General features: G+C 45.9%; 1 protein-coding gene across 1 annotated transcript in view; it reads left to right on the plus strand.

The window, feature by feature from the left end:
• The window catches only part of LOC125305250 (chondroitin sulfate synthase 3-like), a 100114-nt gene extending 79269 nt beyond the window's left edge, over nucleotides 1-20845 (plus strand). Inside the window, exon 3 of the mRNA XM_048259929.1 lies at nucleotides 18850-20845. Coding sequence (XP_048115886.1) covers nucleotides 18850-20421 — 1572 coding nt within the window. The 3' untranslated portion in view covers nucleotides 20422-20845. The remainder of the gene's footprint in view (nucleotides 1-18849) is intronic.
• Nucleotides 20846-21810: the final 965 nt, after the last annotated feature.

A 21810-nucleotide genomic window follows, 5' to 3' on the forward strand; every position in this document is an offset into this window, starting at 1 on the left:
TTTAATCAAAGATGTCTACTAGTACTTTTCTGCCAGGTGGATGGGTGGGTGAGTTGATCAGTCCACCTACAGTACAGTATATGTGACTGACAGTGGCGATCTAGATTTTCTCTAGGATCCGATGACCCTAGCCTCACATACCAGGGGCCCATTAATTGCAGTGGGGAGGTTTGAGGAGAGACCTATGAAGAGGAGCCCTGTTGTATCAAAGAGCCTGTTAAACGTCATACTGTGAGCCAAAGAGCGAGTTGTCAATGACCCTGCTAAGTTGTAAAAGTCCGAAAAGTCTTCAAAGAGGCATGGTCCAGCAGAGGAAAGATAGTAGTACTATTATTCCAACTCTTTCTAAGACCTGTGGTGTTTCATTTAAAAGGTTATATAAAAAATATGTTTAATGAAGATTAGTGTAATCATTCTGTGCGTAATAAACTTCGGAAAATTAGCTTTTTATCTCCTGCCATATTCCTGCTGTGATATAGTGGAAAGTGAAATTATTTCTGACATCATAATTAATTTCATATTGTCCGTGTAGATGCAGCTTGCAGATTAGTTTGTGATTTAAGCAGGAGGCTTAAAGTCTTTCCAGTAACTTTAGAAAGTCTCTGGCAGCCACATTCTTTTTTTGGCTGTCGGTGGCGGAAATGTAGATGTGATTAAAAATTTGTCACTTGTTTTATCCCTGCGTGCACCACCGGCGTCTATAAGGCGCGTCGTAATTGACAGGCCTAATAAATGAACAGAACCCAGCGTTAGCTGCCTCATCAGCTTGCTAAATTCATAGCTAATTGAATTCGCGATGCACCGCTGCTCGAGTTTCATGCCGTCGCCTCCACTGTGTCTTGGTCTGTCGGTTTGTCTGTCCATGTGCTTTCAGCTGGTAAGTGGGAGAGGTTTCTGTTTGGCCTGTGTGCGTAGAGACAGTTCAGCTTTATATTCCTCACTTGCTGGCATTATATATATATACACACACACACACACAGTCTTTCTCTCACTCACACAGATAGTTAAGAAAACATACAGACACACATAGTCATTCAGGGAGGCAAACATGCACAAGCACATATGTATTCATGTACACACACTAATCTAACCCAAACATGCTTATACCCCCCCCCCCCCCCCCCCCCCACCCACTAAACACAACACACACACACACACACACACACAGCTTACTCACATACATTCATTCAGGACCTCTCTCTCTCTCACACACACACACACACACACAGATTAGCCTGGGCAGCAGGGTGCTTCGTTTTGGTCACACGGAGACGGCTGAGAATGTGGCGGCTCGCTGCGCGTGTGAGGAACTGTTGTGACTGGTCGCCGTGGCGATGAAAGGGTGCCAAGGGTGTTGTTCCGTGACGGTAGACTGCAGTGCCCCCTGTCCGCTCCATCCAGCGGTGGCACAGTCTGTCGGACTTCCCTCCCAATTTAGCCCGAAACCACCACACGGTTTTGCGATTCCCCCGTGTCAAAAACACACTTCTGCCCATTCCATAGACCTGACATGATAAATTTCCCCCCTTCAGCTCAAAACAATCGAGCTGACGGGGTAAGCCGCATCCATGTACAATAATTGCCCTATTTGCAGCTACATCCCACACTGTGCTGACGCCAACTGCGAAAGGTACCTGGCTGAGTTTCAATCACAACTTCCGCTCCCCCTTTTATGAATATAAGTTCTGTTCCCTGTGCACTCAGAATGCTTAGCTAGGTAGGCTTTGCCAGGGCTCTGACCTATGGGAAGGAGTGGAGCTCTTACAGAATACATTTTCAGGATGAAAAGCAGCAATGTGTGCATCAGTAGTTAAAGGCCGTAACCTCAATATCAGGTAATATCAGAGGGAGAATAGAGGCCTGCACTATTAATTAATGATTCTGGCCAGAGGAAATGGGCCCCCAGTAAAACATCTTCAGCAGTCATGTCGGGTCAGGAGCAGATGAATATTAAAGCATGTCACCGACTCATGCGTCACCTCCACTAGTTTTTTGCCGTGCCTATTTCCTTTGCTGTGCCTATTGCCTTTGTTGTGCCTATTGCCTTAACGTCACCGGTGACATTAAGCCGTCTGGTACGGACGCTGGTCTGTCACAATTCAAACCCAACACCCGTGGATTCCTTAATCCCTCAAGATGCTTCCTGGCATTAGTCACGGCTGCCTCCGTGACAGACTGACCGACTCTCTGACAGTCTATCTGCGGTACGGTACGGTGTGGTGCAGTGCGGAGCGGCTCCGTCACCTGGGCAAATCTGAGCTGCACACCTGGCCGTGGGAGCTGGGGGGGCCGAGGTGGAGCGCTCAGGGAGCAGACAGCTGTGTGAGTTATGGCTCCATGCAGGCGCTTGTGGAGGGGACTTTGAGGTGGCGCGGCCAGGGTGGCGGAGCAGAGGCGGAGGCTGTGATGTGCCGTGTGAGGAATACTGATAGAGAGGAGTGCAGTGTGTATGTGTGTGTATGTGTAAGTGTGTGTGTGTGTGTGTGTACATGTATGTGTGTGTGTGTATGTTTGTGTGTGTGTGTGTGTGTGTGTGTGTGTGTGTGTGTGTGTGTGTAAGTGTGTGTGTGTATGTGTGTGTGTGTGTGTGTGTGTGTGTGTGTGTGTACAGTATATAGAGCAGAGACCATGGTGATCCAGGGAATGGACATGCCCAGCATATGAAATGCATGACGTGCCAATACCTTGACAGAAACCATCCCTTTGTTACATAAAACCCTGTGTTTTACATTAAAATATGCTGGAAAATAGTACAATTGGAGGGGTTCACATTGCACACTGTGTAAACCAAGTGTATCTACTTAGTGTGCTTTTGGTTTTTGACCTTCACCCAGTCATTACAGAGGAGGCCTGTAACTGCATTAGGATGACAAGGATGTCCTGCTGAAGTCTATTAAGTGGGTAACAGGTCAAGGCCAGTTCCAACTGAAAATACTTGGAGCACTTGATGTGTATTATTGTGTGGACTTTGTTGTGTTTTTCCTCTCAGTGGGATTTAATAGGGACGCCATGCCGGCAGGATGTCTCATTGAAACGTGGAGACAGCAGAGGGGTGGGCGTAGCTGGAGGGGGTAGCACAGTATCAGCTACACTAGCGTTAGCAACAGCAGCGCTGGAGCTCTGTGAAGAGTCGACCTTGCTCTCATGATCTTCTCTTTTCTTTCTGGGCATTATTCTCCCTCTCCATGCCACTCCTGCGCACTTCCTCCTCCTCTTTTCCCTAGTCCCTCCAGCTCAAAGGCAGCCTTTCTCTCTGCGTGCTTTTGCGAAAGTGTGCGCTCACTTTGTGCACTCCTTTCCTCCCCTTTTTCCCTAGTCCCTCCAGCTCAAAGGCAGCTCTTCCTCCTCTTTCCCTAGTCCCTCCAGCTCGTTAAGCCTTTGGCAAGTTAAGCCTGAAAGCCGCCACTTTGATGTGATACCAGCTCCCCAACACCCCCCCCCACACACACACACACACCCCACCACCACCATCAGCATCCCCCATCCCTCCAACGCAGACATGGGAATTCAAAGGCGAAGTGTGCAGGCAGGCATGCTGATATCCATAAGCAAAATGGTTAGATAGTTTAATAAATAAAAATGCTGAAAAAGTGAGGAATTAAAGAAATAAAAAAGACAGCCAGAGCATCCATGCTTGGGAGCCCTTGGAAACGGCCTGAATAAGAATGAGAAGGGTGGGTGGAAGAGAGGTGGGGGGATTCAACAGCTCCAGATCAAGAGATCAAAGTCATCCTCAGATGTTTAATCATTTAGCTTGAAGCTCACACAAAAACACAGTCACAGAAGTCAAAGCCACCGCTGCCCTTGCATACAAAGACGTGCAGTCAGTGTATTGGCATATTGAAAACCCAATTGTAATTAGCCCTTAAAGGAGTACTGTCACACCGGTGTGACGGGAATGTTGGGAAATTAACATTCTAAAGAATATCTGGGTTCATTGAATTCAACATAGAATTTTAGAACCTTCAATTGTTGCGGAACTTAGAATGTTCAAAAACCTACACCTTTAAGGGTTAATAATGGAAGGGTACCACAGATGTACTTCTTTATGAAGAGAACTGAATATATGTTATACATATGCATATGTGTATGCTGTTTGGCGACTGATATTTGTATTTACATATTGTGGGCCACACAGGTTGTATTAAAAGGTTGATAATTGCCCCATGCAGTCGGTGTATAAGCATATTGAGAGCCCAGCCTATATACAGGATCTCCTCTTGAAATTATTAGTCATAGGATGCCATGGAGTCTGACATACTTTAGGTTTGATTTCTGCACTGATTTCACCCTCCTCTGACTGAATCCTTTTGCCTGTCTGTTATATCTTTGACGGTTTCAGTGGGCTAGAGAAGGCGTTGACCTTGGGTTGGATTTGAGGGGTAGAGTATTGAGATCGCGTAAGATACGTCAGCCTTGGAATCCTAGTGAGCTCTGAAGACGTTTCAATTCATTTTGGGCACATTTAGTCAAAGTCAGATATGAAAGCTGTCATTTTTTTTTTATCCTCGCCATATCAATATTTATGAGACTGCTGGGAAGAGATTTGTTTTAAAGAAAAAGTCCTCCTCCTCCTCACGCATGTTCACAAAAGAGACCTGACTTGCTGGAATCTAGCACCTCGTAGATCAAACAACCCGTCATCTCCAAGTAATTAACAGCCGTGCGCTGAATAGAATATTGTGCTGCTAGTATTGATTAGCGCTCTGCACCTCAGCGGCCTGTATTGATGGACCACAAAGCCGTGTGGCGTGGGCAACAACATGCCCTCTTAGCCTTCTGGGAAATATGGCCTCCGCGCTGACAGAACCACATCCGTTCTCTGCCGTTACGTTACGTCACTCTGCAAGAACATCCAAGAAAACAAGCTCGGGTGCATTTTAGAAAACATTGTCGATCAGATAACTTCATTGAATGATAGACTGATCAATTGCATTTTCAAAAAACATTGTCGATCAGATAACTTTGTTGAGTGATAGACTGATCAATTGCAGGACTGAACAATTTGAACAATTTGAACTTCCGCAGTCTCTCTTTCCCTTAGTTAGCACAGTTGGTCGCTCATAGGAAAGTTTCGTAAAAACGCAGTCCTGGACAGAGAAAGTTTCCCCATGTGTGTGTAATACCCCCTCATTAGTCCACTTTATCTGATTAGTGCCTTGAAGGCCCTGGAAGAAAAAGGCACCACAAGTACGTACGTAAATGTCATCTGAATACCACAGGGCTGATTATTCTCGGCGCACGGGGAAGCGGTTTGCTCCTGCTGGGTTGTTTTGGCCCAGCAGGGCCCCGCGGTTAATGATGACAGGAGTCGCAGAAGGGCACAACAGCATGTTCAACCAGGACCTCAGTCAGGACCTCAGTCATTTCAATCCTGTTCACATGGGTGGATTGATGAGATTGTATCAATGAGCATTATGTAATCTCAGCATTTTCTAAACATTCTTATGTTAAGTTATAATACTAGACAGTTATGGGAATAGTTGTGTAATGCATCATTCTATCAATAACAGTACATCAAGTATACTAGTAGCCGCACAAGGTACTTGCAGAAGGCATATTCTCCTATGTGTTGTAAGATGAGGATATTACACATGGAGTTTCTGCTGAGGTTATATTGTGGGAGTTTGAAAATGCTGTTCCTACTACTTCTTATCACATAGTTGTGTGTAAGCTCCCAAATGCTTGGCCTTGCAGCTAGAGCTCCTGGTTTTCTAAACACAGTGTCTCCCATCTCTCTTTTTCTCTCTCTCTCTCTCTCTCTCTCTCTCTCTCTCTCTCTCTCTCTCTCTCTCTCTTTCTCCTTCTCCCTGTACTTATCTCTCTCTGCTCAGACTGTTTCTGCTGTTTCTGCTGCCTGCATGTGGTGGTCTGGTGTGAAATGAAATCTGGTCAGCAGCAGTATTCATTCAATTTACCCCGAATTCTGCCATGCAGAAGAGATTTTCTCCTCTGTATCAAGTGCAGATGCCTCTGCACAAAATCGACTCATTCACACACTCATCCATCCAACACACACATACACATACACACACACACACACACACACACACACACACACACACACACACACACACACACACACACACTCACACACACACACACACACACACACACACACACACACACACACTCACACACCTCACTGGTGCTTTATTTTCTGAAATGAAGTTGTCAACGCCCGTTTTCTCCCCATCAGTTCTGTTGTCAGGCGGAGTATCCCCCTCACAGCTCTGATACGGAGTATCCCCCTCACAGCTCTGATACATTTGTATGCCCCCCCCACCCCCCCCATTCCACATTTTTCTCTCATTTCCTTGTTTTCTGTATCGGAGGCGGCTCTGTGAGAGGCAGGTAAAGTTTGAACTCCATGCTCTCTTCACTCTGAGGGCAATCGGGCACTCTCCATCTCGCCTCATTTCGCCTTGCCTTGTCTCAGCCTGAATCTCCCAGCATTCCACAGGAGTCAGTGCTGTGCTGCTCCACCCTAAAGGCAGCTCCAGTAACCCCTACTCCTTTCCATGTTCTCTCTCTCTCTCTCTCTCTCTCTCTCTCTCTCTTTGTTTCTCTCTCTGTTTCTCTCTTACTCTGTGTATCTCTGTGTGGGTCTGCTGCTAAATGCAAGCTGCCTAGTTTCACTGCAAATTGAAAAAAGTCACTCGACCCTTTCTTGGTGATTTACACACAAGAAGGGAAAAAAATACTGTCTCCCGGAGGACACATACACACACACACACACACACACACACACACACACACACACACACACACACACACACATACACACACACAGAGGGGCTGAGTAAGCCCACAGAAGCACTGGCTGGTTGAGGATATGCCTCTAGGCTTCTGCCACACACCCTTTGGTTGAAAAGTTTATCTAGCTCTCTCTCTCTGTCTCTCTCTCATGTGTGTGTGTGTGTTTGTGTGTGTGTCTGTGTGTGTGGGCTCCTTTTTTCTGCCTCTATCCCCAAGTCTGTTTTTCTTCTCCCCCCAACATTCTCCCTCCCCTTTCTCTCTGTTTCCCCTTGGTCTCTCTCTTTCTCAATTCCCCTCTCTCTATCTATCTGTTTCCCTTTCTGCATCCCTCTTTCTTCCTCTGTTTGTATCTTTCCCCCTCTGTGTCTCTCTATTGCCCTTTCTCTATCTATGCATTGCCCTTTCTACATCTCTGTGTGCCTCCCTCCCAACCAGAACACGTCCATGCTAAAAGTGCAACATCCAAATCCCCCGATATGTTTCCAAAAGATAAAACAAGCCAAGGAAAGTTCACAGAGTCAGGAAACTTTCAACTAACTTTTTGTCTTTTTTTTTTGGCTCTCCCTCTCTGCTGGCGTTGCATTAGGTGAGGCTGCATTAATTAACTAATCCATTTCTCCAGCCTTCACAGCCCTGTATGTTTTGTGACTGCGCTTGGCCTTCGGTGTCATCTTTTTATGCATTGTTAATTATTCATGGTTGGAGAGCACACAGAGTGGAACAGTATAACTTGTTCCCCACCCTCAACACTCCGAGCGTCCTGCTTTATTTCATTTTTTTCTCCAAACATCGCAACCTTTATTATTATCATCATACTTTATTTAGGAAGTACTGCATCATCTTCCTCTTCTCTCTTGTCGTTTCATTGTTGTTATTTTTAGAATATTCTACATTTTTCCAAAGAACAAACACCTTGGTAAGTTGTCCCTGGAGGGGCCTCCGACTCTCTGCATATGGAGCCGATCTCCGAGCAGTGGGAACAGGAAGCCATTCTCACTACCTGAAGGCCTCTCCGGAGTTTCTTCCTCGTTCAACCTTCGCTCTTAATGACTTAATTATAGACCCCAGCGTGCATATTTTCTCCTCAAATCACCTGTGATTTCCCCAGTGTTAATCAGCCGCTAATTAGAAGATTTCGGTGGAGTCCCAGAAGCTGCGCAACTCTGCCCCCCTCCCTCTTTAAGTGGAGGTATCAAGACATCAGCTCGCTTGCTCACTTTGTTTACCGCATGCCGGCTCTCTCCAGGAGTTTTTTTCCCCTCCACACTTAGCTCACAGCGATGCTTTGTAAAAAATCATGAATATATGCAGGAAGCACATTTTTTAAATATGTCAAAATATAATAAATGTGTCAATTCAGCCTACAGACATGCATACAGGAGTATGTAAGAAAGAGATAAAAGAAGAGGAAGGAGGAGAGGAAAAGAGAGAGATAAAGAGTAAGAGCAAAGAGCGGTAGGATTTTCAGCCCCCACCTGACCCAGGCAGTCAGCATCAGTCTGCCACCCAAGGGTAGTGACCTGCCATTATGTCACAGCAGCACGACGGCCACTCTGTGCAGTCTCACGCACGCCACAGTCAGCCAGTAACTGAAATCAATCACTCACAGTAATGAACCCACTTACTCATAGCAGCACCAGTACAGTCATGTTGTCACTGCGGACACTGGACACACAAGAGACATCTCTCATTGAACAAGCAATGTGATCTCATCCTATAGTAGTAGTCAAGTAGTTGTAGTAGTAGCAGTAGTAGCTCTTGAACAATGTGCAACCATTACGTTTACCAGTCAAAATTAAAAAGCTAAGTAATGCTCATTCATGACTCGCCATAGTTCTCGTGTGGTAGGTGACTAATGATCCCATTGACTGAGGGCTGATGACATGATTCTGTACTTCACGGCAGCTCATACACTTATGCCACAGACATTACTGTACCCACAGTTAGCCACTGTAAGACACTGGCTGGATTGAAGCAAGGATGTGGGGGTGTGAGTCGTGAGGATGCAAAGTTCAGAGTTGCCCTCCCAGACATAACATCAGTAACCCCCCTAGGGAGCCACAATACGTCTGCAGAGCTTATTGGCTGCTAAAAAGCCACCATAGACTATTTCCCAAATCTGTAAGATTAATTACACGCAATATAGCTTGGAGGACATGGGATACAAGTGATCCCACATCGTCCCTTATTACGATCGACAGTGGGTTGCCTGGTGTTGTTTGTGTGTCTTTGCTTGACTTTGACGAGAGCTGCTTCCTCATTGTTAGCATTGTGTTGTTCTAGCCATAGTCTCTAATTGATGCCTCCTTGAGTTTTTCTTTTTTTTTCTATTGGCTGGGTCAAATTATTTATCCTCTACATGGCGGCGAAGAACAGGGGAGATTCAATCAGATTTGCAGTACATTCTGACGGAGTGAGTGCCATTAATTAAAATTTCATGATCAATTATTAATCGTCCAATCCTGAGATTAATTGTTAATTACTGGAGTGGAACTGTGGAATTAGAAACCACCAGATGACTTCAGACAAATTCCAGGGAGTAAAGATAGCATATCACATCAGACTGGAGCTGAAGAGAAATATTCTAGCCTCTAGTAGTGCATGAATACTGAATGCATTGGGCCCAGTGTGTCATTTGGAAGTATTCTTCCATACTTTAAAGAAATGTTTCATTCTTTGAAAGCTTCCAGCCTCTAAAAGTTTTAGGCTTTTTTCCCCTCAGTCCCCCTAGCTGACTTCAGTCAGTATCTGTCTGTAGCCTACCCAAAAGGGGAGAGTTCAGAGCTCCAGATGATAGCATTAGCGGGGTAATGTAGCACATCGGGCAGCGGCAGCACTCCCTCCACATTCCGGGGCTGTCTCTGGCGTTGTGCAGCACTTTAATTGCCCATTTGATTTGCTTCTGTGAAATGCACACACTCGCGGAGTGTTGCAAGTAAACAACCTGGAGCGGGAGGCTTTTGACGGGCTCCCATGTAAGTTTCCCATTGAGTGCCTGTGAAATCCGAGGCGGGCCAAGCATCACTCTTTGGGCCTTCAAAGGCTTTGTGTTGAAGCAGCAACTGACGCTGCTTGGATGCTTTGTGGCATTTCAATTTTCCTCGTGCGCTATCTAGCGAAGCACTCGAGTGCCCTCCATTCCCCCTCCCTCCCTTGCCTCTCCTCTCCTCTCTTTGCCTCTCGGTAAAAGGGATGCATTTGATGTGCGACAAACTTGCAAGGCGTATGCGACGCAACACTTTTGTGAACTCAATTTAAGCCCCCAACCCAACACAACCCAACCCAAGCATGTACTCCCCCACCACCACCACTGCAACCCCCATGCCCAACCGCTTTTCACCAGCTCTCTCTAAACCCCCCGACACAAGAGAGAGCTGGGAGCTCAGCTCTCTCCACTGGGACTAAACCTTCAAAGGCCCCGCCATGTCTGAAAATGAATTCCAGCGCCCTCGCTAAGCCTGTGTCCCACCGGCAACCGCGGGCGAGTGCATCTAAGAGCAGCTTTAATTCTCACTCGGTGCTACACTGCCTCCCTCTCTCCAACCCACCCACACACACGCGTCCTCCTTCCCATTCGCTCGCTCAGCTAGCATCAGCCCAAACACTCTGTGGCATGGTGTTGCTTAGCAATGAGCAGCTAGCTGACCAAATGTTGCTGAACCATCCATGATGGGTACCAAGTGTTTTAAAAAGGTCATGCAGTGAGGTGTTTGACTGGTGAAATGTTTGTACTTGTTTGTTTCCATTCAAATCAAAATGCCACTATGGTTAGCTAAGATACTTTATTTAAGATGCTCAATTGATTGTGACCCTGAGCTGAGGACCATTGCTAAAATAGAAATAGTGATTCCTGCAGTGAAACTACATTATTTAATGCATTGGTCAGGGACCACCAGCAAAGTCTTCACAGGCCACTAGTTTAATACCCCTGCGCTTTGCTGTCAACTACACATCGGGTACTGCATACACATCGGGTACTGCAATTTCAAGTGTTCAAATTGTATTTCAGATATACACAGGAAAGATGTTATATTGCTTGTGCAATAGGTAGGGGATTTACCGATCGGCTGATCAACAACCAAACCAATTTTACATTACACAGCATGGCACGATCCAAACATGCCACATGTTGTACCTGGGATCCATAAAGGCACTCCCTTACCCCCTTAGCACTCCATTAACACAGCATGCACTACCACAGAGACCAATCAACAACCAAGCCTATCTAAAATTACAGAGCAGGACTTGAGATACAATATACAATTGGCTCAAACGCGTCACATGTTGTACCTAGGTTTCAAAAAGGCCCTCCTTAACAGTAAAACAAAGTATACAAGGTACGTTCAAAAATGATTTTGAAGGGTCCTCCCATTCTCCCATTCTAAGTGACACTGTCACCCAGCTGATGTGTCACTATCTGAATGAGCTTATTACTGTCTGATATCCCTATGGCAGCCCCACTTATGAGTTCACAGAGTAGTAATGAGCCATCACGACTGGGAAAATAGGCCAGCAGATGCTCGTTACATTTCGTTAAATACGTAAAATTAACATGAAAATATTCAAAGCAGCCTGAAAACCTACTGTTGTGACTCTGGGCTCTATTTTAATGGTCTAAAACGGAAGTGTCTTTGCGCAAAACGCAAGTCACTTTGTGGGCGGATCTTGGGCGCTGATGCTATTAAAAAGCTGATTTAAGCTAATTCACTAACTCAAGACTTCAAGGCCATCATGGATATAAAACGTTTTTTGAAAATAATGAAAGGATGGAGGGAACATAGCAAAGCTTGGAGTTATTTCAGATGGGCTACAACAAGGTAGGCAAAATTATGGTGCTTAAAACCTTTGCGCAGCTGGAATAATGCTTAGGCTGATGTTAAAGCGCACACGATGTTTAAAGCCATACACAACGGTAAATTGGAACAAAACTAAAGGTAACTTTAGCCTTTATAGGGCTGTATAAAGTTGTCCAAATTAATAGGTCGTAATTAGGCGTTGTTGTTGTAAAGATATTGCATGTAGATGTTGTACTATATAGACTACTAAATTTTTAGGTCACCAATGCACGAACAAAACCGGGAAATAGACAAATATTATCAAGGCTTTGAACGTTTCCGTCTGTGCACGGGGGTGTCTGTAGATTGGTGTGCAACACATTCATTAATGCAGGCTTGTGGTCATAACCTGACTCTCGCCAGATGAATTTCGTTCCGCCTAGCTCTACTCACATCCATCTGGGATCAGTTCCGTTGAGAGTGATTTCAGCACAAGATTGTATGGTAGAGCCAATCAGGATGCAGGGCGGGAGTTTCATAGATGTGACGTAGCGTAGAGGCGACTGTGAGACTGTTCTCAGCGTCACGGGTTGGTTGTAAGTGGTTGAAGTAGCACGTCAATAGATGACGGACAAGTGGCTTATCCAATCATATGCAAGGATTTTTTGATAAGGCCCAGCCTTCTGAAGCACCACTCCAATGGATCGATCCCAGATGGATGAGTGGAGCTAGGCGGAACGAAATTCATCTGACGAGAGTCAGGTTACTGTGGTCATGCATGCGCCCATAAAATAGCATCTGAATTTAGACCAGGGAGTTCCTGGTCTGTGACGGAATTGTTTTCTGAAACTGCAAAATATCAACAGTGAATGTTTGCGCCGGAGTATACAAAGTCAATTGCGCTGGGACGCAAGATAGAGCCCTCTGAATGAATGAATGGAAATTGAGGTGTGTCCTTGTTGTCCTAAACAGTAACAGTGGGATGGTTTGCAAGTTGCATCCAGTCTAAGTCTTTGTAAATGCCACAAAACATTAAATTTGATCTCCTGGGATGTACTCATGAACAATGCCATCCACATTCAATTTAGTGTTGAAGCTTATTTTGAAGGAAGAGGAATTGTTAGGTTTTCAAAAATGTTTGGGATTTAGTGAAACTGATGTAATATTCCATCTTTATGGTCCAAATGTGCTCAGTCGATTCCACACATTGATATTTGCTTGCAGAAAAATCTATGTCCCAAAGCCCCGTATCGAATCTATAAAAACACCATATAACATGAAATGATGTTTAATATTTCCATGCATTGTGTGTTTTTCACATCTGTTGTTATTTTTAGGCTACATTTCCCACAATCCGATGGATTTGTGATGTGGATAATCAGTTTGTGTCAGTGAATATACAGTATAAGCACTACAGCAGATACTAGCTCACGACAGATGCATTTATGAGCACAGTAGCCCAGCCCTGTACTTCATACTTTGATCTTGTTCTTTCTCATCAATAAGGTAAGGCTTGAAAAGACCTCTGTTGCTAGGGGCAGAAGCTAACCCTAATCTAATCTGGAACATGTGGCCTGGGCTTGAAAATCACAGCCCTCGAGGAAACCATGATACAATATGTGCTCTGATTGAAAGTAACGCTTTGATGGGAATGTACAATGGTCTGCCTCTTGAGAATTCTATGGCCATACATTGATATTATGGATGGAATGCCCCAAGTAGGCCACATAGACTCACACACACACACACACACACACACACACACACACACACACACACACACACACACACACACACACACAATCAAGGACTAAGGTAAATACACTGTAGAATGCTGACGGCTTCAATTATTCATCGAAATCGAGCCATCCTCCTGTTGTATTTCCATAGTCTGTTTGCCACATCTAATTTGGTGCGCCAGTGACAAAAAGACGAGTTAAAGGGAAAAAAGAACAGAGAGTGGGGAAGCATAATTGATGTCGCTGTGATTCCGCCTGCTGCGTTCCTGTCATCTCTGCATCCGCCATATGCTTCCAAGCCTCTGAGCCAGGGGGATATTGGGGCAAAAAGGATGCCAACAAAAACAAGTACCAACGCTCTCAGCCTTACTCACAGTCTTCCGACGACTTAAGATGAACCCAGATTTAAGCAACTCTAGTCCTAGGATGCCAACAAAAATAAGTCCCAACTCTTCCTCCAGATTAACACTCAACCTTACTCACAGTCTTCCGGCCACTTTAGATGAACGCAGCCCTAGTCCTAGGATGCCAACAAAAATAAATCCCAACTCTTCCTCCAGATTAACACTCTCAGCCTCACTTACAGTCCTCCAACCACTGCAGACGGTCCTAATCCTTGTCCTAATTCACCATAATAAGCGTTAATAAACCACAACTCAGTGAACACAGAGCACTGAACACACAAGATCTGCGGGGGAGAAACATGACCCACACACGCCCCTACTCTCAAGCTCACACTGAGATGGACTCACAAAAGGCTCAGACAGCAAAAGCAAACCTCACGTCCTGCAATAGTGTTATTCTGGACGCTGCGGGCTGTCGGCCGTCCATCCAGTGTCATAACCACAGGAGGGGAAACACATCACACTGCTCCTCAATCAGCTTCAGCTGTCTCCCCAAAGGACATGACAAGGTGGTGGCCGAGACTGTAGATGCCTCTGAGGCGATAGATGTCTGTTCAGGATGGGAAGATGAGGACTGCAGAAGCTGGCCAGGCGGCGTACAGTACAAAACTGGTATTGATGTTTCCACTGGATCCCATGACCCACAGTCAATAACTGGGCACTTTCAGAGTTCAGCTAAAGACTGTAGCTATTTATGACGATAGAGTGGAAACAGAAAGAAGGGCATTTTTGTTTGAAATGAATTAATAATACCAGTCTGTATGTGTGTGTGTGTGTGTGTTGTGAAGGAGTGAAGAAGTAAACACGCGCATCATGTGTGTTGGCAGCAGCTGGTCTGGATATGCTCTTCATTAGGGTCAGTGTTCGTGAAGGAGTTTTTATGTTGCCCTATCTGTAGTGTGTGAATTATAGCTCTCTCTCTCTCTCTCTCTCTCTACCTCTCTCTCTCACTCTCTTTCTCTCAGTGTGAGCAGCATGCTCTCAAGATTTGGAGAGCAGAGAATATTGATCGTTCAAGTAAAGTGGCTATTTGGCTAGGCTGTGAGCTGATTTTTGAGTATTTTCAGGATGTCTTTATGCTGAAGGGTCTTGTCAACTTTTTCGTCTTACACCAGGACATGGCTGATTGCAGAGAAAACACATTTCAACCTTGGAATGCTTGACCGCATGTCATTTGATCAGCAAATCATCGATTTCTGGGAACATTAGTTTTAAACAGCTGCTGACACTGTTCTTGTGCTTTACTGTAAACCAACACAAATGTGTATCTCCCCGTGTTCACTTCAAAGAGGTGTTCCAGAGCACACTCTGCTGTCCCATAATGCCTTTTGCATGTTTCCATGGTATTTGTCCGCAAGAGGCCATCAGCTGACCCGCTGTCAGGGTAGAACAGGTTGTCATGTTTCCAGACGGTGTGCGAAAAGAAGGACTTGCAGAAGGGCTCTCAACAGTAAGGCTTTTGTGTCCAAACACGAACGACCACGTCCGCTCCATACACACACACCCACACACACACACACACGCACACATACTCTCCATGGCAGCTTCTAAATGAGTACTGATCATGTGCTCCCAATGACTGTGGTGATTCTCCAGAAAGCCAAAAAAGAAAGAGAGAGAGAGCGGAAAGCCAGGACAGACAGAGAGAAACCGCCTTGACAGAGAGAGAGGGAAAAAGAGACGGAAGAGAGAGAGAGAGAAAGCGAGACGGACAGAGAGAGAGAGAGAGAGAAAGCGAGACGGACAGAGAGAGAGAGGGAAAGAGAGACGGACAGAGAGAGAGAGGGAAAGAGAGAAACTTTGTCAGGGAGTTTTCCATGAAGTTAGGTCGGTGAAACGGCGAATGAACCACAGCTGTTCCACCCTTCGGAGGTTGTGCGTCCCTCCAGGGGATGGAAACTTAGTTCTCATTTTCGTATCGAGATGCTTTGTAACAAACGGAGAGCAAAAAATTCAAAAGTGCAATAAAAGCTGAGGCAGTGATTGACATTTATTGTTCGTAATGATGCTATAAATATACAATAAATCCTGATTACCAGTGGATAAAGCTGCGCCGCTCGTGTTTACTGAGTGCTTATATATGTATTATGCATGAGATTGGGCCGACAGAAAGTGCGTTATAAAAAAGTTTATAACGTAATTATCCACACACTCCATTTGAAATGTTCAAGTGAAAGATCAGGGCCACGTTCCTTTCACCCAAAGTAATTTAGGTCGCACTTTTAAACATTCCTCCATTTTCGGTAAGGCTACAGATTTGTCTTTTCTATCTAAATTCCCCAACCACTTTATGTGTGTGCTTTTCTTCTTCTCATAACTGTCTGATTAGCTGGTTTATTGTTTGGAGGGTTAAATGTGTTAAAGATGGAGGTTGTTAAGGGAGAGCGGCTCATCTGGCAAGGGACGAGAGACTGCGGTGATGGTCCTAGACACGCAGTAGCTTGGTCCCACAGGAATGTTCTCGGTAACGTCTGGAACACCGGTGTGAAAATGAGCAACTCTCCGTTGCCATGACTTCACTCACATGAGCAGACAGCTCAAAGAATAACACCTGCACAGATGAGAGGAAATAGAGGGCGGGACATAGAGAGAGAGAGAGAGAGAGAGAGAGAGAGAGAGAAAGAAAAGAGAGGGAGAGAAAAGAGAGAGGGACAGAGAGAGAGGGAGGAGGAGAGAAGAGAGACAACATAGTGAGGTGCATAGCAACAGAGACCTGTTTTCTGGCCTGCATCACTGCCAGTGTGGATAGAGTGTCACATCAAAATAATAGACAGGAGTCAAGAGCAGCGATACTGGCAGCAGCCTTACTTGACAGCAGTAGTTTTCTTTTTGTACTTTTTGTCAAGTCAGAGACTTATTTGTTCCACAGGTAGTTGTTGACTCGTCTTCTAATGAGTTGTCCAATCCATTTGGTTATATGCTTTGTGTGCTCTATTGTAATTATCATGCATATGCATAGACTTGATTTGCATTACACACTTTTGCTCTCATCATCAAAAAATCGCTGATATATTAAAAAAAAAACTAAAACTAATCTACAGCAAATTTGCAAAAACCCAGCTATTAACATTCAGTGGTCTCAGGAGAGTTTTGGTATGAGTCAGTTTTCAGAAGCATGAGGTGAAATTTATAGAGCAATTAAGGATGCTACAGCACAATAGCTTCAACCACAACACAGGGGTATCCTGTGGGTGGATACATGCACACAAGGATGGGGATATGGGACAACACTTTCATCCACTCAGCAGTATAACACGCTTACCTGAAACACTTAATTGGGGAGATTATTGTCTTCATGTGGGGATCAGCACACTCAATAGGGCCTTGTTGTCTCTATCAGATGACCCATTGTTGCTGTTGTTCCTAAAGCCAAGGCTGCTTATTTTGCTGAAAGACCAAAATGTGTGGTTAGCAGAAAAAGAAAAAAATCATTGCTGGTTACATCATGGGAGGCGTCCGGTGCCAAGAGTCGCTGGTGGAGCACATGTTTCCAGTTTGCTAAACGTTTGATTGGGTCATCCCCCGTCCCTCTGCCAGGAGCCTCCATTCAGGGCCTGTTTAAAATGCGAGGCCGCAAAAGTTTTAATATCGTGTCTTTGAAGTTTAACAGCAGCTAATTAAAAAGAAAGCTTTTGGCTACTTCAATAATAGAATCTGAATCTGGAGTTATGTTATGCATATGGTGCACCTGGACTCAGACCGGACGGCATGCACGGGGCTAAGCGAGCTCGCAAAAAAGATGCCCTCTCGCTAGTCTCTATTAAAATGACTTCTTTCCTGAGCAATTAAATTTGCCTGTGAGGCCCTTACCGAACAAGGGGGGAGGAGGGGATGGGCACTTCACAGCCCCTCTTAGCTGTGAATGTCAAATTTCAGACACGGGTTGAGCCGCAGATAAGCACTTATCAGCAAGGTCTAATTAACAGCTCAATTAGTCCTGTCAAGACAGAGGGCAGGAGGGAGACAATGGCTCAGTGGAGGGGCCCAGATCGGCCAGACACTGAGCCAGTTAAGAGTGCGCTTGTAAACATTGCGTACGAATGCCAGTAACATTACTGTGCCCTCTCGTTTTCTCTCCCCTTATCGCTCTCTCTCTCTCTCTTTCTCTCGTTCTTCCTTTCTTTCCCTCTTTCTTTCTGCCAAGCTCTCCCTCTCTTCCTCGCTCTCTCGTTCATACAAACGGTAACTCAGACAGACAAGCACAAACTTATTCCCTCCATCTCATCTCTCTCTCTCTCTCTCTCTTTGTCTCTTTTTCTCTCTCTCTTGGCTCTTTTGTTTTCTAAAATGAAGCCTTTAGTCAAAAGCCAGTTTATTGTGTACGGATTTGGGTTGCTTTGTCTGAAATATCAAACCTTGTTTGGATGACATACAAATCCTCCATTCGCCTTGGATGGAAAATCACACACAAAGAGTGAGGACATAAGCTCAGGTTAATTGCCATTGTTTGTCCGCCTGCTCTCCTTAGCTGGCAATAATTGCATATTTTCTTCCAAGGTTTTTTTTTTCTTATTATTATTTTCCTTTGATAAATTTGGCGTAGGCTCTGAAAGAAGCAGCTTGTTATTTTATTTAATTAAAATAATTTAAGCAACGGCTAAATAACTTGAGGGAATTAATTGCTCTCTCTCCCTCTCTCTCTGTCTCTCTCTCCCTCTCTCTCCCAAAACAAGCGCTGTTTCGCCACTGTCTCCCAATGCCTCTTTCCTTGCAATTACCTTAACTGTGCGCAATTAATGTTTTTTTTTTCTATTTTGGGCCATCCTACTTCAAAGGTCTCTCGGGTGATGAACCCTCATTGGTCTTCGACAGCCTCAGAATAGATCTGCTGTGTCTTGGAAGGGAATTGAAGGTGTTTGTCATGAATCCACTGATGCCTTCTCCCACTGTTCTAAAGGCTGTTAAACTCATGAATGGGGGCAGTGGAAGTGGAAAGTAATTGTGATAATATTGCTGTAGCTACTTAATGCCTTAAACTACTTTTGTTTTCGGCCCCCAGAGCCCTTTAAAGTGAAGGTCAATTTTAGTATTATCACACTGACAAGTCCATTATTACTAGTCTGTGTCTGACAGTTTTATTGGTCCAGACTATATAACATAACTATAACAGACAGAGTATAATGTCTCTAACTCTCTCTCTCTCTCTCTCTCTCTCTCTGTCTGTGTGCACAGATGCAGCAGCTGTTCTACGAAAACTACGAGCACAACAAGAAGGGCTTCATCCAGGACCTGCACAACAGCAAGATCCACAACGCCATCACGCTGCACCCCAACAAGCGGCCCGCTTACCAGTACCGGCTGCACAGCTACATGCTCAGCCGGCAGATCTCGCAGCTGCGCTTCCGCACCATCCAGCTGCACCGCGAGGGCGTCACCATGAGCAAGCTGGGCAACACCGAGGTGCAGTGGGAGGACCAACAGCTGGGGGCGCCACCTTCCTACACGCGCTACCAGCCGGTGGAGCGCAGCGGCGTCATCGAGTGGGACTTCCTGACCGGCCGGCACCTGTACGCGACGGGCGAGAAGCAGATGCCCCGGCAGGGCCTCGGGAGCCTGCTGCGGGCCGCCCTGGAGGACACGGTCATGCAGGTGATGGAGATGATCAACGAGAACTCCAAGGCGCGCGGGCGGGTCATCGACTTCAAGGAGATCCAGTACGGCTACCGGCGTGTGGACCCGCTGCACGGCGCCGAGTACATCCTGGACCTGCTGCTGCTCTACAAGAAGCACAAGGGCCGCAAGGTGACGGTGCCCGTGCGGCGCCACGCCTACCTCCAGCAGTCGTTCAGCCGGCCGTTCTTCACGGAGGCTGAGGAGCTGGACGTGAGCGAGCTGGTGGACGCTATCAACACCGAGTCGCAGTCCTTCTCCTTCCTGTCCAACTCGCTCAAGATCTTCGCGCCCTTCCAGCTGCCGGACGCCGCGCGGGAGATGCGCGAGCGGAGCCAGAAGAAGGTCCACATCCTGGTGCCGCTGACCGGCCGCTACGACACGTTTGCACGCTTCATGGACAACTTTGAGCGCACGTGCCTTCTGCCCAACCAGAACGTCAAGCTGACGGTCATCCTTGTCGACAACGACAGCAACCAGGACCGTGAGAAGCACCTGGACCTCATCAAGGAGTTCCACAACAAGTACCCCAAGGGGGACCTATCGGTCATCCCCATGACGGGCGACTTCTCCCGAGGCTTGGCCCTGGAGTTGGGCTCGTCTTTGTTGACCAACAACAGCCTGCTGTTCTTCTGCGATGTGGACCTGGTCTTCAACGGCGATGCCCTGCAGCGATGCCGGGACAATGCCGTCCAGGGTAGCCAGGCTTACTTCCCTGTGGTCTTCAGCCAGTACGACCCCAAGATTGTCTACGCCGGGAACCCGCCGGACGACACCAACTTCGTCTTCACCAAGAAGAGCGGCTTCTGGCGGGACTACGGCTTCGGCATCACCTGCATCTTCAAAAGCGACCTACAGCACGCCGGGGGCTTCGACACGTCCATCCAGGGCTGGGGCCTGGAGGACGTGGACCTCTTCACCAAGGTCATCAACTCGGGCCTCAAGGCCTTCCGCAGCCAGGAGCCCGGCATCGTCCACGTGTACCACCCGGTCCACTGCGACACGAACTTGGAGCCCAAGCAGTACAAAATGTGCCTGGGCTCGAAGGCGAGCACGTACGCGTCCACCATGCAGCTGGCCGAACTCTGGCTGGAGAAACACTTGGGTGTGGGCTACAACAGAACTTCTTCTTGATAGCCGGCAGCTCTCCATCACTGTCATAAAGAGTTTACCTCAGTTCTGCATGAATAGGAGAGGAGAGAGAGAGAAAGAGAGAGAAGAGAGAGATGGACCAACGTGTATGTGTGTGTGAGCAAATGTGTGTGTGTGTGTGGGTTTGGGAGGACTGTGTGACTCGTTGCCAGTGCGTATATGTCCGCACTATGCCATGCTAAGACAAGTGAATTTCAAAGGTACGTTCAGTCATTTTTGTTCAGTGCAATTTTGCTGTCCCCCTCCCCTACAGTTATGTTTCCCTCTTCTTGTTCTTTATCTCTTTTTGTTTGGGCTGACGGACACTTCTCTACAGCGTCTTCCAAAGGACATTGGTTTGCGCAGGCCTGTCAACTCGCCTGTGCTTCAGACCTTGTGAATGAGACTGTGATGTAACTGGTTTTGGGAAGGGGGGGGAAGGGCACGGGAGCGACTTGGAGGAGGGAGGGTGGAGGGGCGGGGGTCATTCATCAGTGTCACCGTCTGGAAATTCTTTCACATCCTCAGGAGTGCATTCCCATCACGAGGCCACAGGCAGTGAATGTGCGCCATGGAGCCCTGTTGGGCTGGCCGTCCCATTGAAGTGCTCTTCATCGTCAGACATGAACACCCACAGAGATAATCACGATAATAATGTTAATAATAATAATAATAATAATGTTTTGAGACGACGACGACGACGAGCAGCAACAATGCTAAAATAATAATATGAATAATAATAATAATGTACTGAAAAGTACCACAAATGTGCTTTAAAGTCCCCTTGGAGGACACAGACTCTGAAAATATACTTTTTCTAATTTATACAAAGAAACGGTTTGGGTTTCGTCAGCAGTATTTTGTAAGGGTGAGAATTACTTTGATGATTGTATCTTTGTTTCTTGAGGGGGAGGTTTTTTGTCAGTGTTTCTTTTTTTTTGTTGTTGTTTATTTGTTTGTTTTTGTTTTTCTGGCAATATTTGATGTTAAGGTACTGGCTACCGCCCAACATTTGCTGTGTTCTTGGTATCATTTTAAAGGTCCACGCTTCATTTTCTTTTGTGCTTGGGTGAACAAAAACATGTTTTCATTATTTTAGCTTTGTGGCTTTCAAGTGGTTCAGTTTGCTGGCAAGAACAACTAAGATATATTAAAATGGTTTATTTATAATGAAACCTTATTGAATGTAGTGTCTCAGTATCTGACTAACTCATATTAGAGACCAAAGCACTTGACAATATAAGATATGCACAATGGCAAGCACTTCTGATTTCACAAAATGTACTATGCAGTGATAGAATAGTCCTCGGGGAAACATTACTTATAATGAATATAAATGAAGACTCAAAGAAATGCAAAGATGATTTCTCTGACACTCTCAAACTACAAGCT

The sequence above is a fragment of the Alosa alosa genome, chromosome 12 (assembly GCF_017589495.1).
Source record: "Alosa alosa isolate M-15738 ecotype Scorff River chromosome 12, AALO_Geno_1.1, whole genome shotgun sequence".
In the NCBI taxonomy this organism is placed as follows: domain Eukaryota; kingdom Metazoa; phylum Chordata; class Actinopteri; order Clupeiformes; family Clupeidae; genus Alosa; species Alosa alosa.